The 25504-nt window shown below is 40.3% G+C and overlaps 1 protein-coding gene across 1 annotated transcript in view; it reads left to right on the top strand.

Annotated features, from left to right (window-relative positions):
* The window catches only part of LOC119886910 (neuron navigator 1-like), a 45858-nt gene extending 20467 nt beyond the window's left edge, over window positions 1–25391 (top strand). The window contains 29 exon segments of the mRNA XM_038697893.1: window positions 3133–3283; window positions 4514–4814; window positions 5921–6674; window positions 7230–7646; window positions 8956–8997; window positions 9094–9254; window positions 9803–9976; window positions 10578–10630; window positions 11077–11100; window positions 11634–11711; window positions 12804–12815; window positions 14138–14221; window positions 14619–14730; window positions 14848–14969; window positions 15597–15605; window positions 16037–16215; window positions 16512–16668; window positions 17133–17331; window positions 17459–17550; window positions 17643–17738; window positions 18158–18326; window positions 19420–19655; window positions 19782–19936; window positions 20030–20101; window positions 20934–21130; window positions 21294–21412; window positions 21548–21663; window positions 21665–21746; window positions 21895–25391. Coding sequence (XP_038553821.1) covers window positions 3133–3283; window positions 4514–4814; window positions 5921–6674; window positions 7230–7646; window positions 8956–8997; window positions 9094–9254; window positions 9803–9976; window positions 10578–10630; window positions 11077–11100; window positions 11634–11711; window positions 12804–12815; window positions 14138–14221; window positions 14619–14730; window positions 14848–14969; window positions 15597–15605; window positions 16037–16215; window positions 16512–16668; window positions 17133–17331; window positions 17459–17550; window positions 17643–17738; window positions 18158–18326; window positions 19420–19655; window positions 19782–19936; window positions 20030–20101; window positions 20934–21130; window positions 21294–21412; window positions 21548–21663; window positions 21665–21746; window positions 21895–21978 — 4447 coding nt within the window. The 3' untranslated portion in view covers window positions 21979–25391.
* Window positions 25392–25504: the final 113 nt, after the last annotated feature.

The raw sequence follows: 25504 nt of genomic DNA, 5'->3' as shown, positions 1-25504 counted from the left end.
AAGTTGAGCTCTCCAATAGATGGTCACAAATGAGCGGTCGTGTTCTGATCGGGAAAGTGCCTCCTCTGCAGTCGGCGCCAAGAGCTAGAAGGACTTTACTTTTTACGCCAAGGTAATGATGATATTTCATTACGGGTTTCTCTTAGACTCAATGAAGACGTTTTTCGTCAGTTTGAGTTGAATGTTGTTAGTAGGCCTATGCTACAGTGGCTTTCTTTTTTTGCCTTCTAATGTATGTTAATGGTTGTTCCACCTCTGGGGACTGTGCTCTAGCAGTTAATAGATTAATTCGTTGGATTTAAATCATTAATCTTTTGACCTTGCCTAATGTAAACGGGACAGGATAGAAACAGTTGCCGATTAGCTACTGTTGAGTAAAGGATGAATTCGGCTGATTTCAGTACATTTTTTGTGCTTAAATAATGAAATTGTACTTGAATACTTTCACGATAAAATGGTGTTCAGAAGTAGTCATATTCGTTATCTGACCTTCCACATTTGAACGGTTATAGCCTACACGTGTGCATTATGTTGACATGATGTTGGAAGTGCTCGTGAGAAGTGCAAGAACGTATGCTGAGACAAATCTGGCACTAGAAATTATAACATCTGTGGCAGTGCGGTGCTGCTACCACAGCTATCTGTATAATGAAGGACGCCTTCACCACTCACTCAGCCATAGGCATGCACCCCAGGAGCCTTGTCTTTGCTGTCCTTTATGCAGAAAAATATAATGCCAGGAGTTAAGTTGCATTGTATTCTTCTCACTGTGTGCTTCTTGTGATTTGATCTGATATAGCTACAATAGGGTAGACCAGCTTATATAGTTACCCTGTGTGTACACACACACACACACACACACACACACACACACACACACACACACACACACAGAATATCTGTTCAAGTTCTAACTCTTACCCTGTTATCTGTACAATGTTATGCATGGCTGTTAAAGGTTTGTCTGTCTTGCAGTGTGCTAGTACCATACCCATGTCCATTTTAAGTGATGCTGTTAGATCCAGGTCCAAGTCTGGACCGTGATTGTAACTTCCCCACTCTGCTAGTAGAACGGACAGACAAATCCGAGAGACGTTGGAGTTGTGCCACAGAAAACAAAAAAGTTAATTGCCGCCCAATGTATGAAATATGCACTTTGCTGGTATACTCCCACCCACTCCCTGTCTGGATTTCACCCCTGAGAGCAGACAGTTTGGCTTGAAACATCAACAGCCCCACAGGCCGTCCTGCCTCTTCTTAGGCTGACACCCCCATGGGGTTATTCATGGCCCCTCTGTCGGAGGTGGTATTCTTCAAACATACAATGAACATCTGGACTTAATGTAAATCAAAATTATTCTCCTCATTGATGGCATGGGAAAACATTAAAATTTAAAATTCTCAAATCAAACATTAATCTTAGGACTTTTCCCTGCTCATGTCAAACTTTTCCTCTGAGGTCACGTATCTATGGCCACAAATCACTTCGCTAAAAGGTTGCTTTAATGCATCAGAATGCACTAAACCAGTACCAAGTGTCAGTGCAAGCTTCTTCTCTGTTTTACAAGTGCAACTCCACTAAAACCATGTGATTAAATCCAATTCTGAATGTGTATGGGCCATTTTTGTTTCCCTGTATTTTTCTGTGCAATTCCATGTCCCATGCTTCTGTTAATTGCAGGCTGCTGACCCACAAAGAGCGTTTTCAGCTCAGTGGGGAAAGCAAAAGAAAGGGAAAATAACTGATTCAGCTCAAGCAGTGACTAAGCTTTAAAGGGTCTTATTAATTTACCGTTTCCACTGTGCCACATTTTTGTGTGCCAACATAAATTTGATTACCACCTGTGGTTGCCAGCAGTAATGATGGGGAACGTAATTATACAAATCTGAACTGGACTCGCATTTAGCTCTCTAGAGATATAATTTTTACATGGCTCTTCTAAAGCAAATAAAAATGTTGAATTTTAAACTCCTCCTCAGACTGAATTGCTTTGTCCTCCAGTGATGTTTTGGTTGACTGAGAGGCTACACCACACGCACCACATTTGCATTTTAGATGTATTCAAAAATGAATGCATCCAGAGTCCTGATGCCTAGTGAGCAATTTCTCAGAGCTGTGCTTGCCATCTCTGCCTTCCTCACACACGGGGCCAATCTGGCAGCATCTGTTTTAGGGCGATGTAGGACTTCATTGTGGGGTGGAGGGAAGGGTCAGGGAAGGTTCAGAAGCCTGTCACACTGATTTCCCCTCATCCTGCTTCTTTAGAGCATACCAGACCGCTTTCTAAACCCTGAGCTGTCAGTTGCCATACTTTTTATTCAGCATGATTTATCAGCATATCCTGTGAAGTTTCCCTTGAAGCTACAGTTGAAGATTACAGTGTGTTGGTCTCTGTTTAAAAACTGCTAGCCCTGCTGTCATAGTGATTTATTAAATTATGGTTAAACTTATATTTTTACATATTTAAAATTAACTGTCCAAACTGACCTTTGCCATCTTAGTCGAAGTGGCTTACTAAAATCTACATTCAGCTTTCTGAAGTTTGTTAATAGCGGGTTAGATTGGATGAAGAATGTTCCAAACACAACTTTTGATTTTAAGAAAAACTCAAGAAACATTTTGATGAGGTCTTGCTCTCATAATGCAGTCAAAATGAATAAATTATATCCTCATAATTAGTGTTGGGTTTTACCAGTAAGCCAATAGCTGTCTTTTAAGTGCATAAAATCAAAGTTATGATTTCAAATACCAGAAAATTCTTTAATAATATTTTAACCTTTGGAACAAGTAAATTATGATATACGGTAATAAGATAAGTGAAGAACTCATACTTTATTTCATTAAATCATGAAAGATCAACTCTTGAAGTTTTGGTCACCATATGGTCTGGAGCTCTGATGTATTAGTTGAATCAAAGCAGCTGCGGCCATGTTGGAATTACCTGCTTGTTTGAGCATGTGGCCACCTCCAGAGACAGCTCACTGCAGACAGATGGACATATCACTGTTACCGGCAGCCTTTTCTCCCTTCAAACACAGATTTCTGCATCTTTACCTACTGTACATTCGCATGTTTGCCGTTAACTTGATAACAGCCCATTTTTGCTAAAAGGTCACCCTGTCTTGTTTCAGTTGGGATGAGAGCAGCTCCATCAGCAGTGGCCTCAGTGACGGTGATGGCGAGGGCTCTGAGAACCTCAGTTCAGAGGAGTTCAACGCCAGCTCTTCTCTTAACTCCCTTCCGAGCACACCCCTGGGATCCAGACGCAACTCTTCTGTTATGGTGAGCTGAAATACTGTACCCAACAGCATGGGGAAATTTGGCTTCTCTTTATCTTTTGCAACCAAGGCCTTTAGTTGAAGCATTTTCAGGGCTTCACTCTGTGATTTACTTTGTATTGTGTCTTAAATGCAAGTCCTTTGTTTTGACAAGGCCACAAGGAAACAGCACAGACCTCACCTCTGTCATTAAAATGAAATTAAAGAGAAACCACATCTGTCACAGTGCAGTAACTCTTTACTATGGCAGTTCAGTTTGTTTTGTTCAGAAAATTACATCTAAACTTCCGGTAGTTCCACTGAGCCTCAAAGCCCCCTCAGCAATTAAAAATGCGTTTTGCTTATTGTTTCTTCTGTTGGATGTTTGACCTTCACTGCGCACAATGATGTGCAGAGTCTGATGCCAGAGGCTGTTTTCAGGTTCATCTGCTGAAGGAGGAAAGTTTGCCCTAAGGTTTAATACATGCAACCTCCTTGTGGAAAATCACTGAGGATAGACTTGTGTTTAGTAGTTCAGCTTTTTAAATTAATATTTGCATGGTCATGCAGTCTGAATTTTAACATGGTAATGTAACTTTTTTTGTGGAAAGACCACAAGACAGAAATGATTATTCTAAGCCGAGTATACATATACATCTTAAGAAATGTCTGTATCTTTGAATTTTATCAGACTCGTTACATTCATTTTTAGTGGTAGTGGTTTCCTGCCTTTTCCACAGGTAAACATTTTGTCTTTTTGCTTACTTAAAGAATGCTGAGTGGGAAGAAATGAACATTTGTGCAACTCAATGAGCCATCTGTCGTTCTATATCACATTAATAGGGTGCCAAGAAACAGCATGCCCAATTTTGTCCTCAGTGCCACCTCCTCAATGCACCACATGATAGTTTTTCTATTACAGTGTAGCTGTCTTTTTTAAGCACTGCACATCATTTTCAGAGATTACAAAATAAAGACTCAAGCTGTCCTCTATTGTCCTCTTAAATTTTCTGTATCATTCTTTAATGTGTTGATTTATATCTTAACAGTTTTTTATTTTATTTTTTGGTTTCGTTCCTTTGTCTTCCTCTGTGGTTTTCTTTAATCCACTCGGGGCATATCAGTCCATCCCTCCTTCCCTCTGGAATGCTGCTCAGATGAAACACAGATTATAGACAACAGTCAGGTCCATAGATAACAAAGTCCATCTGATGGTTACCCACACTGTGCCTCTTCTCTTCCCTTCCCTCTACAGCTCCGCACTGATGCAGAGAAGCGCTCCCTAGTGGAAAGTGGACTTTCATGGTACAGTGAGGATGGCAAAGCCAGCCACAAGCTCAATAGTTGCAGCTATGAAACGGGGAGTCTCAAGGCCGAGGCCCCGAGTAAGTGGAGAAAGAAGCCTCCTAGTCTCAGTGAAGATTCAGGGGGTAGAGGGGAACTAAGGAAGCCTCAAAGTTTAGGTCAACCAGGAAGTTTCAAGAAAGGACGTAATCCTCCTATAGGCGTGACCTCCCCCATCACCCATACCTCTCAGAGCACATTGAAAGTCGCAGGTGAGATCTAAGGTATAATTTTGTTTTCCCTTCTTGTTTTTTTAACTTGTTTTAACTATTAAACCTATGTCATCCATTATCTCTTTTTATGCTGGATCCAAATGTAAGACATAACCTGTGTGTAGAGCAGCCAAGGCAGATATGTGCTTGGTGTCAAGATGAATACAGCGTAAGCCAGGTTTTGATTTGCAACACAGCACAGCATACAAAAATATCACCATGAAATCCATTTAATTGAAAAACATCTCAGCTTAAAGGCCAGAGCCATGTTTCTGCTATTATATCAGACAAGAGCCTGTTACTTTAAATGTCTGCCATGACAGCTGTCAGCAGCCACTAAATTGATTTAAACCCCAAAAAACATGCCATGATAAATAATAGGTTAAAATTGAGTTCCAATACCAACATTTCGTGGCCTTTCATTTTAATATCCTCAGCTTTAAACATAAGTGATTACAATTAGATGTTATTTTATGTATTCTGGCTGCAGTTTTGCAGGGAAAAAGTTTCTGTTAGCGGATGCAGTTCTAAGGTTTACAGAATGACTTTAGGGGTCAGATGTGTTGAATTTACTCTCATGAATATACTAAAGCGATGACTTTACTTTTAGCCTTTAAAAAATACAATTTTACCATTATCTTTTAATAAATCCTTTGAACTCCACATATTTTCCAGCTCTGTGCTTTACTTTAATGATCCATAAAGACCACATTTTAATTGATTATATTGGATACATCTTATTACATGGTTAAAGAAGAGCGTAAAACTCTTTAAACCCTTCAGAGTCAGTCGGTGAGTCACATTTGACATCATGAGCACATAAAAGCTTTCAAAGTAAATACAGATGTTTCTTGCTTATATTTTGTCTTTGTAATGGCTGCAATGTACATTTAGTTAGAGAGAACTGATGTATTACATTTAAGTTTTTTTTGTTTGAGTTCACTGGTTTTACCATCAATCTATGTTATTATAATGTAATCTATTTTTGAGGTGCTTATTCTTGTCATCGTCATGGTAGCAATGGGTAAAACAGAGCAGCTCCTTGGCATTTAAAATCATAATGTTGTTATTCACTTATACAATTCTTTCTTTCTTTCTTTATGTAGCACCTAAAAGTGAGAAGCCATTGGATAAATCCAGGATTTCCATCAAAACTACTGGTCTACAAAGGTCTCGTTCAGATGCAGGCAGGGATCACCATGGAGAGCACCGCAAGCCACCATCAGGTCTGGTTAAACCCACTGCTGGAGGCTCCTTTGGCTATAAGAAACCACCAATAGCCACTGGTACTGCCACTGTTATGACAGCAGGGGGCGCCACCATCTCCAGTGGCTCTGCTACTGTGGGGAAAACCCCCAAGTCATCTGGCATCCCTGTGAAGCCTGTAGGAGGAGGAATACCCTCAGGTCGAAAGAACAGTTTTGATGCCAGCAGTGAGCAGAGCTTCCTGGGGCCGAATGCCCGAAACAGCATTCAGTACCGCAGCCTGCCTCGACCGGCCAAATCAAGCACACTCAGTGTGATTGGTCGCCCTGCACCTCGGCCTGTCAGTGGTACCATTGACCCCAGTCTGTTGACTTTGAAACCTGTGCCCATGGCCTCCACGGGCCCCAGAGTTAAAGAGCCTAGTAGCTGCAGCAGTAAAATGGCAAGTCGAACGAGCACAGGCCCAGTGAACCAGACAGACCGGGAGAAGGAGAAGGAGAGAGCTAAAGCCAAGGCTGTGGGTGCTGACATAGACTGTGGTTCTCTGAAAGGAGAGGAGAGTCAGTCCACAGGAGAGTCTGCCATGAAACTACACGGCCTGAGACGGACCAGCAGCAGCAAATACCCTGAACTGTCATCTCCCACCACACCAAGGTGTCTCATTTAAACATTGCTTTAAAGAGTTGGTTCCTCTAAATTACAAATAAAGAAATGTCTCTGACCTCTACTGATATCTAGAGGTGTTACTTTCCCCTCCATTTTTTATTCTCTAGTGATATCTAGCCATGCAGGTACAGTGACTTTGACTTTATATGCTCAGGATTTCTGCTGCCCCCAATATACCACCACAACAATAAAAGTCAATGAAATTTTACATCTAATTACATCTTAGCAGTATCTCTTTCCAAATTGGGGGGAAAAAAGTATGAACAGTTTTTAATACATTAGCTTTTTACCAAATAAATGGTTAAGTGTATTGGGAAGATCATTTCTTTGGATTTATGTTGCATTTATGAAAGTTAAAGGCAGAAATCTTAGAGACAGATATTGCAAAACCTTGGCATCTACATATGCATCTATCTGCCTGGTTATATATTGCTAGAGGTAAGTTAGAAAATTACCTGAAATAAATACACATGATGCACATGCATGATCCAGTAATGATCATGCAATAAAATTTTAACATCTGTTTTTCTGCCTGATCCCTAGGATGCTGAACACCAAGTCTCTTGGTCGTCCACCCAGCTTGGCTCACCTGGACAAGGTCAACTCCAACAGTCTTGATTCCTGTGTGACCATCCAGGACCTCCCACCCAAAGTCCCCCCATATTCCAAACTGCAGGATTTAGCTGGTTCCTACACCTCCTCCCGCCTCACTCCCAGCCCAGCGCCTGTGCTCCACATCGATTCCCCTGGCTCCTACACCAGTGAAAGCCTGAGTCTGAGCGGATCACCGCTGCTCTACCCCAAGCTGTCTGGCATGCACCGCAGCATGGAGTCCCTGCCCCTCCAGATGAGCGTGCCTTCCAGCACGAGGTTTGTTAAAACTGAGATGCATGATAAGGAAGAGAGGGCTACGGGAACCTGGGGAGCCGGAAGCAGGACATCCCTCAACCTTACAGATGGGTAAGTATGTCTAATGTGGCCACTTTTGGACTACATAATTTTCTGTGTCCTTTGTGTATGCTGTTGTTTTGACTGAAAAGAAAATTATTGTGAAGGAATAACTAGCATTAACTAGATTTTTTGTAGACTAAGTAAGCACTTTTTATTTGAGGTGAGAACAGCAAGTCACAGTAATGTAACTAACGTTAGCTAGGTTGTGGGTTAGCAAACTGCAGTTACAGTTGCTGCTGCAAGGTTAACATGCAGAGAGGATGCAATGGTCCCAGAGCTTGCACAACAGCTCCCGTGATACTCACAACTCTTCTGCTACTATAGCTAACATCACAACAGCGTGTCTTGGCAGTCTAAAAAGTAAGCTAAAAATCTGTGGGCAAGTCATTTAACGTTTCCGAACACACAAATCATGGCTGCCTTGGCTGGAATAGTGTTATGTGGCAGGGTCTAAGCCACTTTGTTTGTTTCCCATTTACTTTACAGCCAGGGCTGTGTACAAACATCAAATGCTTTTTGTATGTAAATTAGCCTCCAAGTCCCTTTTTATTTTTTAAATTATAAACATAAGGATGGGAAAACAATCCTCAAAATGGAGTTATTCTAAACTCAATAGTCAGTCATTTCTGTTGGCAACCAAGCGAGTCTCAACAACACAGGAAATACACATTGCACAAAACACCTGATTCCCCCTCTCCCGCATGGAACGTAGTACAAGTTCACATACAGTATGTTACTCACACTGATCAAACTTGTCAAAGTGTAAACTGACAGAAATTTGGTTGTTTGAGTAAAAGGCATCTCACTGCCACATTTTCCCTCTTCCTGCCAATCCTGGTAAAAGTAACTGCATTATCCTAGCAGCTTTGTGTGAAACATAATGTCCAGTAGGCAGTTGATCCACTGTTTCAATGTAAAGACATCCAACACTGGGATAAAGTTTTTGTGGGAGCAGGAGTACCAGCCAACCATATTTTATGTGCTTTTTCTGGGAACGGAACCTCTGAGGTGTCATTTAGGAGATGGAGGCCTGGATCCATCGGAATATCTCTTTGTCAAGGTGGAGACGGTCTGAGTTATTGCCTCCCAATGAAATGTAATTTTAGGCAGTCCCATGCTGTGTGTATGAACGTGCCCAGTGTGCCATATGGGCTAGATGTACAAAGAGGATTAGAAGATAAACTCATGACTTGTCTTTCCCAGGTATTCAGCATGTCCTGTGACAAAACTTAATTAGTAAATTAATGATAGTGTACTGTAAGGTTTATAGAAACATACTATATCTCTTTTAACAATGTTTTTATTCTCTTCTTTGCAGCTTGCAAACGGACAGAAATACCTTTCCGAAGAAAGGCTTAGAGTACGTCACAACAGTTACTGTCCAAGCATCTGTTTGAAATCTTACACTGTGATTTGTCTTTATTGTTTGAAGTAATAATTACCTCTCTTTTCTTAGACGCTATGGCTCAAGCCTGTCAGAGAGTGATGGAAGCAAACCGGGAAGGCGCCACTCCCACACCATCGTCAGCATGACAGAGAGCGATAGCCCCCCCCAGCTGCCTTCTCCCACACGCCCTCTCCACCCCTCCTCCGGCAAGGTTCCTCTCACCAACGTGGGTGAGTCTGTTTGCTCCATTTGGCAGCCAAGTTCTAAAAAAACAAGATGAGACTTGAGATATTTGATAATCCATCCATCTTATCGTTAATTATTATTGAGGACAGGGATATTGAGTTTGCACTGAGAGGAGAGTCCAGCTTAGTTTTAGTTAAGAAATGTTGTAACAAGTTGTCAATAAAAGACCAAGTCATGTCTGATGATGAAGTGATGGCAAGTTATTATGGTATCAGATTTGACTATGTGAATATTACTATCCCAGATCAACACTCATTTAGACTCAAGTCTGAAATATTCTGGCGATGGAAGCAAAGAGGGGGTCAAGTCAGGCTATATTTATCTCTTTGACTGTTGTGTTGCCTTTCACAGAGTCATCAGAATTAGGGTGCTATACCAAGTGTGTGTGTGTGTGTGTGTGTGTGTGCGTATGCGTGTGCGTGCGTGTGTGTGTGTGTGTGTGAGAGTGAGAGAGTGTTACTCTACAGCACTGCATCCTGCAGTTTTATCTGTGCCACTCACTGTCTTTCTAAACATCACTCTTTTATGGTAGTTGCCCCAATTTCTAGTGGCACCCCAAGGATATCGCGCTCCAACAGCACAGGCCCCCCCAGTGAGTCAGCCTGCGATCTCTATGGATCCTCCCCCCTGGGCAGCAGTATGTCCCTGGCTGACCGGCCAAAAAGCATGATGCGGTGTGGGTCTTTCCGTGAACCAGGGGATGATGGTGAGGCTGCTCAGCCTGCCTCCCGGCAGGGAAATTACACTCAAATTAAACAAAGCTGTCTGCTCATTCAGCACGCAATCTGTTAAGCAAAATGTCAGAAGGACATTTGTTTTCATAAACAAAGGAAGGTAGGAAGGAGCCCTATTAAGTGCCTTATTTAAGTCAGTATATAACTCACTATCTGTGATCAAAAAAACACGAGACCCTCCAGCAATAATTTAAACTTAACACACACTCTAGCACTAGACTAACTCCAAATGTTTCAGTGCTATAGTAAAAGTTTGTTCTCGAATACACAACAAAACAAAATACAAATTAAAACAATTTTAATGGGGGGTTTTTCATGTGTCAGACTGTTAAATCATGTCTGTGAATATGCCTGTTATTGAAATTTTCTTGATTAGCTGGCGGAGTTTTAGATATTCGATTGTCCTGAGAGCTGTCAATAGTAACAAAGTAGTAATTTAATTTATGCACTGCCCTAGTCATTTATTTATAATAAGAAATGCTAGTAAACAATAATCTAACTACTTGTTTAACCAAATAATATATTAGAATTGCCTTGCTTTCGATATTAAGTCATCTCCCTTGACTGTTTCAGTGCATGGCTCTGTGCTCTCTTTGGTGTCCAATGCTTCATCCAACTATTCCTCGGTGAGTAGAAACAGTCATAATATGTACAGTATAATCTAATAAGTTTGCTGGAGTTTAGTGCTTTGTGATTTCAGTTTACACGTCCTCACTTCAAAAAGCAAAATAAGCTTATACAGTACAGATGAACTTTTAACCACTACAGCCAATTCAGGCAAAATGCCTTAATCATAATGATTGATGGACTTTTTTGGCATGCAGGAGAACCTTACCTTGTTTTATAAATTTATAAATTTTGTTTCTTACAAACCTCTTGGTGGCCTGATATTGCACTGTGATTGGACAATTTGGTACCTATTCTTTGTTTGTATTTCACCATTGTCATCTCTATAAAACGTCAGTCATGTCCCGTTTTACTGGGGATAAGTAGTTTTCGTATCTGCCCCTAAATTTAATGCTTTACTTTATCCCTCTTTATTGTTTATTTGTTTTCATCATGCCTTCTTTAGAATGAGGAGAGGATACAAGGAGAGGTAAGGCCAACGTGCCATGACTCTTCAACTCACATTGGGCCTTTTGTTTGCATCACCTGTCAGTCATTTCCTGTTGAAACAGGTCCATTTACTACATGGTGTTAGCCGTGATTAGTGAAGTCTGTGAACATTGATCTCTCACCCAGGACCTCATAACTCAGTTCATGTTGTTTTATCGCTAACATTTTTTGTCTTTTACCACAAACTTCTAACATTTAATAAAGACATATGAAGACCTAATAAAATTCTCAGTGCATGAGAAAAAGTGGTAAAAGTGCACTGTCATCCCTTGATTAAACATTTGCTATTCAGTTGGAATGTATTTAACCACCTTTATATTGGTTTCAATTATGGAACAATTACTTTTATATGTTGCATATTCTTTTTTTATTAACTAATCAAAACATTCAAACACATTCAGTTGTTGTTGTAGTAATTGAAAACCTGTATTAATATTCTCAACACTTTCTGTCTGAGGTGCTGTATAATACATTGTCCACACTGCTGGGGCTTACTTTTTAATTTGTCCACAGCAAATCCGCAAGTTGAGGCGAGAGCTGGAATCCTCCCAGGAGAAGGTTGCTGACTTGACCATGCAGCTTTCTGCCAATGTATGTATGATTAAAAAACAAAAACATTTTAAGATCTCCCTTTGGCCTCTTTTTGTAAGCTAATTTGTTAATGTGTTGGATGCATGCCAGATCCTTTTATCAGTGTGATCGATCCACAATGTGAATCACTCCTATTATGAGTCATTGAGTTTGTACCCGACAAGCAACTGAGATCTAGAAATCCCACTGACACATTAGGTCAGAAGTTATCTTGGACCTTTGGGGGCTTTTTAAAATACAGGTTTTGCACATTTTATGGCTTAATTTGATAGCCGACTGTAGAGAGATGACAGGAAACAAAGGGAGAACAACATGCATAAAAGGTCCCTAGTTGCAGTTCATAGCTAGCGCCATAACCACTAGGCCGACAGGGTGCGCCCTATCACTTTGGTCTTACAGCAGACTATATTTTACTTTTCTCACATCTTTCCACTGCAATCTAGATCGACACTTCTTTCACCTTAACCATCAATACTTCCTTTAAAGTCTTTGATTGAACCAGTGAATACATTTTCCACCTCTGTTTATTCTTATAGTCTCACCCTGCTGCTTCTAGATGCTTGAGTCTGGCTGTTTGGAGCGCACTCAACTTTTACTTCAACACCACCTAACCACTGATCTAATAATAGTCAACCAGTATGAACAGTTATGGCTACAGTCTCCTATTGCAAATTTTACCCATTGCCTCCTCTCTAAACTATCAACTAACCTGGCCTAATTAGGGGACTTGGCTTGGGAACTGGAGGGTGGCCTGTTCAAGTCCAGTGCGGACTACAGTACAAAGTGTGGAGTGGTAGCTGGAAAGTCAGTTCACCTCAAGGTACCCCTGATCACGGCACCAAACCCCTAACTGCTCTGGGGGTGCAGTTAGGGGTAACAAATCTCCCCACAACTTCATGTCTGTGTTTCCTGTGTGTCTGTGTTTCCTGTGTGTGTGTGTGTGTGTGTGTGTATATGCTTTGACTGTATGAGAAGTTTAATCCCATGCCTAACGTTACTATCCCTCTCTTTCCTTGGCTGTATTGACTGCTGGACTTGCTGCTGCCCCCTGCCTGCCTCCCACTGCCCCGCACCTCTGGATGCTGGGTGTAGCAGCTAGGCCAGGTTTGTTGTACCGTTGCTTGTAGAGCGTTGTCTGTCACTTCCGCATGATTCTCGTCAAGTTGACAAGTATCTGTCATCTGACATCTCTGCTGGGCTCGCTACGTGGCGCGGCTGATCGCATCACCTTCTTTGAAGCATGTTGACAAGGGCTGTTATCTGTTATTATCTATTAATCTGTCAACTATGTTTTCATTTAATCCTTTATTCTCAAATATCAAAACAAAGTGAAAATGGTCTGCAAAATTTCCTGGAGCCCAAACTGTGTCTTCATATTTGTTGTCAAAGATGTTTGTAAAGATTCTCAGTCATCCAGGTCATAGTTTTCCATGGAGGGTTAAATCAAGGGTGACTGGACTCGATTGAAGATACTTGAAAATGTTTCGCCTCTCATCCAAGAGGCTTTTTCAGTAACTGAATGCCAGGTCCCATGTTTAAACCTCTGTGGGGTCTTTCTGCGGGTGATTGATGCAACTGGTTTGTTAGTGCTCCTAGCTGTAACAACAATTGGTTTTTAGAGTCACCTGAGACCAAGTGTGACCATCCGCCGTTGACATTGTCCCATGACGCTAGATGTGGGTGCTCGTTCAATCTCCTGGACAGGGATGAAAGGACACCATTGTAAGTGGTTGGTATCCATCACCCTGATAACAACCCCGTAGAAGTTAAATACCTGGGACTTCCTGCCAGCTAGTTAGAACTGAAGAAGCCTCTTGGATGAAAGGCAAAATGTTGTTGAAAATGTTGAATTGATAAAGATGAAAGATAGTGGAATTGGGTTTGTGTAGGTCACTTTTTCGCCAAATCATTACAAGCCCTATATACTAAATTTTCCAAACCAAAAAGAGAAACTAAACCCAAGAAATAAAGTCGCAAAAAGAGTAATATCTGACCCACCGTTCAATTATGTAGAATTTGTCATGATTTCTTGACAAAATTCTGTATGATGTTGTCTGTATGATGTTGTTATAGAAATACTCCATCATCATCAGAAATAGTGTGAGACATCCTAGCCTAAAGGTCAAACATGCTACATGAGGTTGATGATGAGGTTTGTGCCCAGCGCTACACCGCTGCCCTCCGTCACCACCATTACACTAACGTCCTCTTTGATCTCTGACATCATCCACAGCTGTCCACTATTCCACCCTCTCCCTCCTTTCCCAGCAGATGGATAAAGCCATTTGCTTGATGGGCTGTGAGCGTGTGAAGCTCTAAACCAATTCAATACAGCTGGTGACTCATACCTGTCCACCGCCCCCCCCAAACTTTTCTCTGTCTCTCTGTCAATCTCTCTTCTTCAACCTCTGTGTCCTCCCATAAAGGCTAATCTCGTAGCAGCATTTGAGCAGAGTCTGGCGCTGATGACGGCACGCCTGCAGACCCTGTCAGTCTCATCGGAGCAAAAGGTATCTTGGTGATATCATTTTGCTAAGAATTGTTAACCGTGTGACAGTTTTCATTTATGTGGATAAGGAAAAGTGATGAGAAAAGTCCATGACATCTAATGAAACTAGCCATTAACGAATGATTGGAAGGCAAAGTTGAATCTCATACTAAAGAAATAGTTGTGTTACTATATGCTGAAGAAATACGTGATGATGATTAGTCTTATATTTATATTAGATCTTGTCAGTGACAGAGAAGCTACCAAGTGACATAGTTGTTCATGTTCATGATTTTCACGTTGTCCTTAGCCACTCAACCTGCCATCCGCGTTGAAAGCGGATAGACATTCCGCAATCCTTGGTTCAGTTACCAGCCTGTAAGCTAACATGAACGCATATTGATATTTTCCCTCTTCAGGACTCCGAGCTCACTGACCTGAAGGATACCATCGAGATTCTGAAGGTCAAAAATACAGAAGCCCAAGAAATCATTCACGTGGCTCTCAGTAATCCAGACATAACACCTAAAGGTATAGAATACGACAGGGGTGTACAGTGTGATTAGGACGCTTGTCCAAAACGCATGAAAAGATTAAGATAGTTATTTCAGAGATATTCAGTGAGCTCTCTTTTCTCCTGATATATAGAACCACTGATCAATCGCCAGAACTCATCAGAGAGCATCTCCAGCCTCACCAGCACCACCAGCCACTCGAGTATGGGCAGTCTTAAAGAGCAGGAGGCCAAGAAGAAGAAGAAGAAGAGCTGGGTGAGGACAGTAAATGGCAATTAATTTTAAGTTAATTAGAGCAACATTAGATTAAGGATTACAACATCAGGAGTCCTAACATACTGTGCTGTGAGAGATTATTTTACAGTGGTTTATGAATCAGATGGGGGGGTGTTCAGATCAGTAGAGGGATGGAAGCTACCAAACCATTTTTGGTATTTTATTGTACAATTCAGCTTCTCAGGGTTTGTAATTGGTCTGGTGTTTGTCAATGTCAAATTCATCACACTTTGAGCAAATTTAGTGAATGTCTTGATTAGCCTTAGATTATCACATTTCAAGATTCAGTGTTTTTTATTTTTTTTGGTCACATGCTCAGACTGCACAATATGTGCAGTGAAATGCAAACTATTAGAATATACATTGATTAAAATAAGAAAAAATATAAATGTATGTAATAAAAGTATTAAAATTACATGTTTTTAGTGAGTGCTGGGCTATTATCAGTTTATATTATGTTGTATTGATCTAAAAAAATACATATCAGCCGCTGTCCTAGTTTGTTCTCCTGCATGGGTGTGTGTGATTCTCCTCCTATCTTGTTCCAAATCTGTTCTTAAGTATGACTCTGGTCTCTCCCTCATGCTGCCCTGCTTTTTATTTTAGGTCTTTGAGGTGAGTGATGTTGCTACAGAAAATAAACCCTAACTGCCCTCCCCCTCTGCATGCACTTTGAGTCATACTGTACTTGTGAAATGTTTGGAAACTTTCAAGCATTCATGTCTTTCCAAACTTGATAAATAGAATTACCTTGTACAATCTTCTGATTACATGAAATTGTTAAATTAAATGACAGAATAAGGGTTTCATGTACTGATATAATCTGCATGTGTTAAACTGTTCTGTAAAAACCACATCGGACGGTTCAATGAAGATGAGTATTAGTGTTTCAGACATGGTAATTTACAGTGTGTACCAGAAGGTTAAAACAGGAAACAGGTGTGGATAACAACCCTCAGTAGCTGTATTATTGTAATTTTTATTATACTCAGGTGTTGTTTTTAGACATATCATGTATTTCGGTCTTATATGTCTTCTTTGTACAGTTACGCAGCTCCTTCAACAAGGCCTTTAGTAAGAAGGGCTCCAAGCCATCAGGGCCGTATGCTGACATTGAGGAAATTGCCACCCCAGAATCCTCTGCACCTTCCTCCCCCAAAGTCCACCATAATGGCGATAACCCTCGATTGTCATTGAAATCCTTAACCTCTGAATCATCATCAGGGTAAACCTCCCCCTGCAATCATCTCTTAAACTGACAGCACAGTAAATCTGCATTGGAACATAAATAAATTAATGTCGTTTATAAACACTGATGTGTGTAAACCGTAGATTATTACAGATCTATAGGGTTTCTGTACACACATGTTACTGTATCTTTGTTTGTTTTTAAGAAAATAAAATGATTTTCTTACTGTCTGTAATTTAGCCTTTGAATATTAGTTTTCTGGCTTTCAGTCTGATCTGCTTGCATCCTTCACACATGTCTAATGTCGTCTTATTTGAATGGAATATCTCCAGACTCTGTGAAGGAGGTGAGGTGCTGGATGATAAGGTTGTAACAGAACTGCGTACAGAGCTGTGGGAAAAGGAGCGTAAACTGACAGACATCCGCCTGGAGGCACTAAGCTCTGCCCATCACCTGGAGCAGCTGCAGGACGCCATGAACAACATGCAGGTATGTGTGATATGTTTAGGTTTCTTGCTAAAGAAAGAAAAGTTTTTTTCAGTTGGTAAAGGCGATTAGGATGGCAAAACTTTTTATCTTGGATCTTTTTCGTTTGAATAAAATGCAATTGTATCTTCAACTTTGAGTGCTTGTTTCTGACTTAAATACATATTATCTATTTGTTTTATGGATTTGAGTCCATGAGTTAATTTTGGCCGTTTTTCCACAATTAGTTACATGGAAATGTTTACCTTGTAATGCCTTACATTTTTTTTTGTTTGATGTCTAACTTGTGTATGCTGTTGTGTGTCAATTCTTACTGCTTTTATTGTTTAAAAAAGTGGTCTTGTGACACTTAATGTGTTTAAACTGAATTATTCCAGCAAATATTAAAATCACTACAGCAGTCGCATTGTGGAAGTGGCAGTGTGATACATGAAAATGGCAGCAACACTTGATGATTTTGTCTGTAGAGGACAGTGGAGAACCTGAAGGCTGAGAACGACCAACTGAAGACTGGTGGTCTGTCCCCCTGTCCTTCTCCTGGACCCTCCAGCTCCGTCTCTCAGTCCTCAGGTCTCACCACTCTGGGAAGTTCGTCACCTCGACAGTCAGTAGCCATACACATGCCCAAAAGCTACAGCAGAGGGCTGAGTGAGGGAATCAGCTCAGGTGCAGTTCAATCTCTGACATGTTCATGACAATGTAGAGTCAGAATGGTTTTACCAGTGTCAAACATGCTACATGATCTTTTTGTTTCTTTTTCTGTCCTCCTTTTTTTTTAATGACTCCTCATCAGATGTCCACTCTGCAGATTCTCTCAGTCTTTCCAGAGATGATCATCGTGTTAGGGTGGTGATTTGTGTTGCAGATTTACATGTCTTCAAAGATGTAAGTATGTTGTTTGTCACCTTTCCTTTGTCAGACCAATAAACATTATTGTAAATGTCTGTAACACCCATTTGTTGCACTTTGTATCACAGGAGGTCAAACAGCAGGATTTCTTTGTCGGCACTGTCAGGGTGAATGGCAGGATGGACTGGCCCATGCTGGATTCAGCTGTCAGCCAAGCTTTCAAGGTGAGTCGCTTTCTTCTGACAACTTCATTCAGTGTGACCTGTCCATGAACTGAATGTACAATTTTCATCCAGCTGTCACATTATGTTTAGCATGTTGTTACTTCAGAGAGCTGAGCTGCCGCACACAGGTGGAAACCAAGATACAGAAATAGCATCACGTTGGACTTCTGGTATCATGAAAATTGGCTTAAGTTATTTGAATTTACGGCAACAGGTGTATATATATATATGTGTGTGTGTGTGTGTGTGTGTGTGTGTGCCCAGTGAAGCCAAAGGGCATATAAGCAGGTTGTAAACCCCACTTTACAGATAGCAGAAGTTAGCTCTAAAACATCACAAGAAGTACTGTCTGTCTACACACACTAAATCCTATTTAGACATATTTACTCCATTCTCTTTTTCTGTTCTTTTCATTCCAGGTGTACATAGCCAAGGTGGACCCCACTTCCAGTCTGGGCCTGTCTACAGACTCCATCTACAGCTACAGTATGGGCCACATTAAGAGAGTGCTGGGAGGAGAAGCTCCGGAGGCACAGCCCTCTCGCTGCATGTCCAGAGGCCCCACTGGCATCACAGTGGCTCTGAAAGGTCTGCAGAGAAATGTTTTAGTTACTGTGATGGAAAATCATCAGGCCAGAATTGGTAGCAATTAGATGATACATACATTTTTAAAACACAAAGTTTAGTTCAGCATTGTCATGCATTTGATCAGAATTTGGGCTAATGAAATCTGAGCCCAAAGTCTCAGCTGAGTGCAAATCCACATGTCTGTCTGATTTTCAGAGCGACTACATTTGGGTCGGTCTGTCTTTATTACCATTCGATCCAATGTTGTTGTTTGTTTGTTTTTGCTTTACAACTCTTCTTTACGTCAAACTTGCATTCAGTTACATTGAACTGTGAGCTGTCCTCATCATCGACCAAAACATAAACTCAAATGACGCCATGACAGCTGATGAACTCATCAGTTCAACAACAATATAGTTTGTTGTTCTGGAAATAGCCATATTTCTTGCTTTTATTTGGTCAAATTATGCTTACAAACATAATATTATCTACTAGTAGAGATTTAAGTGACCTATATACCTTATATATATTTCTGTAACGACAGTGTTTCGGGTTGTAAACAGCACACATGTGGAGTCCATCAGTGATAAACCAAGGCTGTGATCACTGAGGGTTGTTGAGGGTTCTGGTTTGGTTGTCGACCCTTCTCCACCTTTGCATACAGGAATGTAAGGAGCGAAGTGCTAGGAGAGCTGGGAAAGCAGTGGCAGCCCAGACAGGGCTCTGGGTAACATGATCTCAGTGCAGCCAGGCCCAGCTGGTCGACCAGCCTCAGACACATGGGCCCCATAGATGTTAAGGGGGAACATTAGACTCCTACAGGCTGGTGGGGGTGCACAGACTCTACACTTGATGCAAAGTTATTTTCAGAGCAAAATGCTTGAACTCCATCTTGCTTATGAAGGAAATGCGAGTTGATATAAATCCATTTTCACAACATCTCCTTTCCTGGCCCTTCCTCTTTGTAATGTATGTTGTTTTTCGTTTATATGCTAACAGTATCAAACCACAGTTTATCACCAATTCTAATTTATGCAGGGCAATTACCAGATAGTCATCAACTTGATTATTTATTACAGCACAGTCCATTCTCACTTTTCTTCACTATGTTCAGGTTTGAAAGAGAAGTGTGTAGACAACCTGGTATTTGAAACCCTCATTCCTAAACCCATGATGCAACACTACATCAGCCTGCTACTCAAACACCGCCGCCTCATCCTGTCTGGACCAAGCGGGACGGGTAAGAGCTACCTTGCTTCCCGTCTGGCTGAGTACCTGGTGGACCGCAGCGCCCGCGAAGTCACAGAGGGCATCGTGGTCACTTTCAACATGCACCGCCAGTCATGCAAGGTAACCATATACTGGTGACCCGTGTGGATCTATACAACCATGGATTATTTGGTGTGTTGTCTGCTTCCTTGAGTCATCTTCCATCACACTTTCTCTCTCCTCTCTCTTTCTCCTTTCTTTCTGCAGGATCTGCAACTTTATCTTTCTAACCTGGCTAATCAAATAGATCGGGAAACCAGCACATCGGAAATACCGCTGGTAGTAATTCTGGATGACATTAATGACCCTGCTTCCATCAGTGAACTTGTCAATGGTGCTCTCACCTGCAAATATCACAAATGGTAAGCTCCACATACACAGACTGAAACTAGCTGCAGGACTATTTATGTGATCGTTTAATGTGACATAAACTGTAATCTTGTTCCTGCTCTCAGTCCGTACATTATTGGAACAAGCAACCAGCCAGTGAAGATGATTGCGAACCACGGCCTCCATCTCAGCTTCAGGTTAGTTAAAGGAACGAATGTGGGAGTATTTTCTTCTCCTGCAGTATTGTCTTATGTGTCATGACTGAATTTGTTCTGATTACATTGAAATTACATTTAAAGCTCACTGTGAAGTCAATACAATAAAAGCTGATCAATGGTAAAGCGTGAGTTAATGTGTTATATATGTTATCTGATACGGTATGATTTAATACGGGTTCACTTTGCTCAGTACCATGAATTCCAATATAATGAATTTACCTAGTTTCCTTGTTATGGAGACAAAATTATTGTAAAATAACATCTGAAATTTCTGCATAGTTGCACCTTTGAAAGTGACAGTCAAGACTTATTTTTGTGGCTTGAAGTCTAAATTCACTATTACCTGCACTTAAGATTATTCAAGTAACATTTTAACCTCTGCTTAAAATAGTGAATTCTACACTACCAAAACCGGAAAACACATCAAACAAGGGTCACGACTAAGGTGTCTATAAAATAAAGGATTTAACTGTAAATTTAGTATAGTAAAATTATTTGGTTAAATTAAACTGATTATGAGGTTTTTTTTATTAGTTGTATGATGCTCTCACATTGATGAAGGAAGAGAATATAGCCAGGTGAAATGGAAAAAGACTGAGATAAAATTTTTATAAATTTATTATTTTAGTGTTTTGATTGGGTTTACACAGTCAAATTATAGATCTCTCAATTTTCACCCAGACAATCACTATGGGTCTAATTTAAACTGTAAATGTTGACGTGTATAAGAGGGATAATGGCATAGCTAATAGCCCATATGCGGCTAATAAAGTAGCCTACTGATGTACACAATGACTTTTCATCATGTTAGGATGGTGACTTTCTCCAACAATGTGGAGCCAGCCAACGGCTTCCTGGTACGCTACTTGCACAGAAAACTGATGGAGTCAGAAGATGAGAGAAACTTGACCAATGAGGACCTGATCAGGGTCTTAGACTGGGTGCCCAAACTGTGGTATCATCTGCACACCTTCCTGGAGAAGCACAGCACGTCGGACTTCCTCATTGGTATGAAACACACTCTTATCAGGACAGGGCATGACTTTAGGGCTGAAGAATGCTGCATGTTTATTTTGTAAAATATCAAGAACTTTTTTATTTGTGTGAATGATGTAAAAATGTTGTCAGTGAGTACTTCAGTATGTTCTTATTTCTCCTCACGTCTCCTCAGGCCCGTGCTTTTTCCTGTCCTGTCCCGTCACGGTGGATGAGTTTCGATCATGGTTCATTGACCTTTGGAACCACTCTATTATCCCTTACCTGCAAGAGGGGGCCAAGGATGGCATCAAGGTACGAAACCACAGCCATCAAATCTAGGAAATGTTCTCCAGCTAGATCTTAGATTCATGAAGTGCTAAGGGCTTCCCTTTCACAGGAAGAGCTGTGCTCTAATTTTACTGTTACTGGTATGTTGTGACACTTCAGGTCCACGGACAGAAGGCAGTATGGGAGGACCCAGTGGAGTGGGTGAGGGGCACCCTGCCTTGGCCGTCTGCCCAGCAGGACCAGGCAAAGCTGTTCCACCTGCCTCCCCCCCAGCATCGGCTCCAGCAGCCCCGGTCAGACTTGCGAGGAGAGGCCTCACAAGGAGACTCCACCCAGCTCCATGGAATCTGATCCACTGGTAAAAGAGAGCACTTCATGGTCTATTTTTGTGATTTTTCTCAGAATTTTCAGCTTTGTTTAATTCCTAAAACTGAAATGGATCCTTTAGTATTGCTGATTTCTCGACTCTCTCTCTCTCTCTCTCTCTCTCTCTCTCTCTGTTATAGATGGCAATGCTTCTGAAACTCCAAGAGGCTGCCAATTACATTGAATCCCCAGACAAAGAAGACCCTAGCCTGCCTAAACTTTGAACACAAAGCTTATACTTAACACTTAGCACTTCAAATTACATTTTTGTCCACTGTAATGATGCAGTGCACATTCAGGAACAAAGACTAACCATCGGAAATGGTTGTAGAGGGATTTTGAACTGTCATTCCTGCAGTAGGTTAAATGTGTAACTAGGTAATTACAAATCATCTTAATACATACAGTATTTTCAAAAGTCTGTTCATAAGTATTGAATGAGAAGCTATATTGAATGATTTTGCTATATATTTGACTGGATGATATTCACTTCTGTTCACATCCCTTTACCGCCATGTTAGCTGTCAGTACTCTTAGATCGGTGCTACTAGATCACTATGAAATGTCTCAGCACTTAGACTTCAGGTGATTTTCTGCAACAGCACACGCAGTCCATCCTGTTTTGTGCTCAAGTGCATCATGGGATAAGGAGTGCTTGTCAGCAGGGGCTAATCTCAATTATGGTGACTCATTTTGGAAAAGAGTATGACAGCATGACAGATGCTACTGTTTATCGCAGAGTTCTTTGGTACATATCTACTGTATAAGTCTCTGAAGGCCAAATCTTATACATATGCAATCACTACCTTAACAACCCGAGCAGGTGAAACAAGTAAAATGCCTTAAGAACAAAGACGTCAGTGTCATCTCAACTTGAGCAGAGTATACTGGTGCTTTCATCAATATCATCCCAGCTACAACAGTTAACAGAAATCAGTTATTTCTCCTACTCTCTACATTATTTATTTCAATTAATCATCTTTTTTTACAGTTTGAAATGATAAAATATTCTAAGATAAATTATCAGTATACATTTTCACATGTTTTTACATTATACTCATTTTTATGGCTTATAAGTTGAAAAAGTAAACTTGCTGTCATACTCTTTTGCATTAAAAAAAAAAGTTATTTAATGGTGATGTGAGTTCATCACTTTGTTGCTGCACAGTGGCACATTTTCCAAGCACTTAATTTAGTTTTATGGGTTACTTTATGTAAAACAGTGTCACCAGTATTGCCATATATATCAGGTATTAGATACACAGGGATACTATAACAAACACCCTCTGATTAAACAGACTGAGCAAATGCTATTTGAATCCAGATTTCGATTGTGAATTCAGATTTTTTTTATATAACATTTATCTAGGAAAGAGCATTTGTTTCAAATCTTTGCCCCCATATTCAAAGTAGTTACTGTATATATCATGTACATACAATCAGGCTACATCATAGTTATTTTATCTATATTAGTTGGTGCAAATATCTAATATACTGAACCAAATACTGTACTTTAATCATGCATATTGACTGTCAAGTTAGGGGTTTAAGTTCAACTATGAATGTATAGAAAACACTTATTAAACATTTAACAGCATCAGTCATCTAGTAGGTGCTTTTAAAGGAAGCCTTATCACGGAGCTCCACTGTAAAACACTTTTAACGATGGCTGAGTGACTTTAAAGCCACCCATGCCCATTTCATTTGCGACAGTTCATGCACTTCACAAACAGAATTTAAAATGTCATTGTTAATGTTCCTCATGCTTATTATCATCATTTAGGGTACGTATGGTGCTCTTTAACAATGTCCCGAACTGTTAGTGGTAACTGATAGTGATGAATAAAGATCTCGTAGACTTTCAGGGTAGGTTAGCACACAGAGTATTGTGTCATAGAACTGTCAAACGCTAAAGAAATGTGAAATATGGATATCTATTTATCTGGGAGATAATGTTTGATATTTTTTAGGATGTGTTGTTGAAGTGTTGAAGACATTACGTAGAGACAAGTCATGAGAGACATTGTCTAGTGTACGTACGCCCATGTTGATATACAGTATTCAGAATGATTTGAGTACACAACACAGTTGCAAACTGATTATAGAGAGTATTTGTTCCATGGCAGGAGTAAAAAGCAAGAGATTGAAACCCTTTTTAAGATACTTGGTGTAGGTTTTTGTAAAGAAGCCCTAAGCACATAGTTGTGCGGAAATATTTCACCTGTTCATCCCGGGCTGTGTCACTGTTCAGGTGCTAAGACTAAACTTCACATGTACAGAAGTCCTGTAAATGAATGTCAGACCACTTTTGTGACAGCTTGATAAGAAAGTTTAACACTTAAAATTGTGTCTGAGCTGCTTATTGCTTTGTTATTGTACTGTTTGCATTAGGCTGATAGCTAAGCTGCAGCTCTGAATGGTCACCTGTAATCTTCAACATTAATGAGTTAAAGACATTAAAGAGCAAAAAAGATGCCAAATGGCCAGTGACCCTCACACTGGTCACATGCTGATAGAAAATAATTTCAGTTCTTGTAAATATTTCAGGTATTAGGCAGTATTAACAACCCCACCCTGGTCTGTTTCTGCAGGTTAACCAAAGCCATCAGCTCGAGCTTCTCATCTCATTCACTGGTTGTTGTGCCTGTTGCTCTGTAGTAGCTGTGATTTGTGTTTGCTTACTAGTGTATCAGGACTATGCAGCAACTTCTACTGGTGTTGGCAATCAGCAAATGTCTGAACTTCACGAGCAAATTCAGTGTGTTTTCATTTGGTCTGTCATTGAGTTCTTAATTTGGACCAAATTGCATCACATGATAAAAGCGGAGGGTTGTTTTAGCAGGTGATACCGAGCCTTAAGGAGGATTTGTTTGATGTTGCATTGAGAACAGGGTTCATAGATGTAGGTAAAAAAAATTAAGCTGTTTGGAAGCTGTTTGGTGTTTGTCCTTATGAATGGCCACAAAGGTATCATGACTGGACGTGTAAATGGTCAAATGACGATAATCAAACAAACAAAAAGATTAAAAATGAAATTAAGAGCCTAAAATAGTTTCATAAAATCGTTCAGCACTTCAATGTTTGCATAGTTAAGTAAGTAGTTTAGGTAGAATCAAACCAGATAACGAGATCAATCTGATATCTTGGGCCAATGCAGGTTGCTGAATAGTCATATTTTTGCAAAGCTTGTTGTGGACTAATCAGAAATTAAAAAAAATGTTATGCAGTAATGTCACTGATGTGCAAATGTTAAGGGGTTCTAAGTGTTGTAAATGCATGTAAACTTGCTGTGTGATGAGAAAAATGTTCACATTAATGTATTGTTTGGGAAAATCATGCTAGATAATGTTTTGTTTTCCTTTTTAATATTCAAATATTTGATATTTCTTTTTTTTCTTTTTTTAAAGAATCCTTTGTAAAACTTAATTTCTCTATTTTGTACAGGATATCATTGTAAAGATTGTAAATAGGTCAGCATTCTGGATGCGGCAACAATCATTGAGGGGGGAGGGGATCATTCTGGAGAGAAGGCATAGTTCTTCAGAGTTGGGTCCAATACATGGATAAGGCATGTTTCTGAAGGCTTTCATCCACCTGTCACTGGTTGTTGAAATCAATAAAATACATGTTATATTTATTTCTGCTTCTTGTGTGTCAATATGACCTTATATTAAGAACTATAAAAATAATCTAGTTATACATTATGTATATATGAATGATACTGTTCTGGAATTACCTAACAATTTCCTA

This window comes from Micropterus salmoides, unplaced genomic scaffold (assembly GCF_014851395.1).
Source record: "Micropterus salmoides isolate LMB-PRFRI ecotype aquatic unplaced genomic scaffold, ASM1485139v1 Ms_hic_scaffold_4, whole genome shotgun sequence".
NCBI lineage: Eukaryota > Metazoa > Chordata > Actinopteri > Centrarchiformes > Centrarchidae > Micropterus > Micropterus salmoides.
The sequence above is the reverse complement of the archived record's forward strand: the minus strand, read 5'-3'. Positions and strand labels throughout refer to the sequence as shown.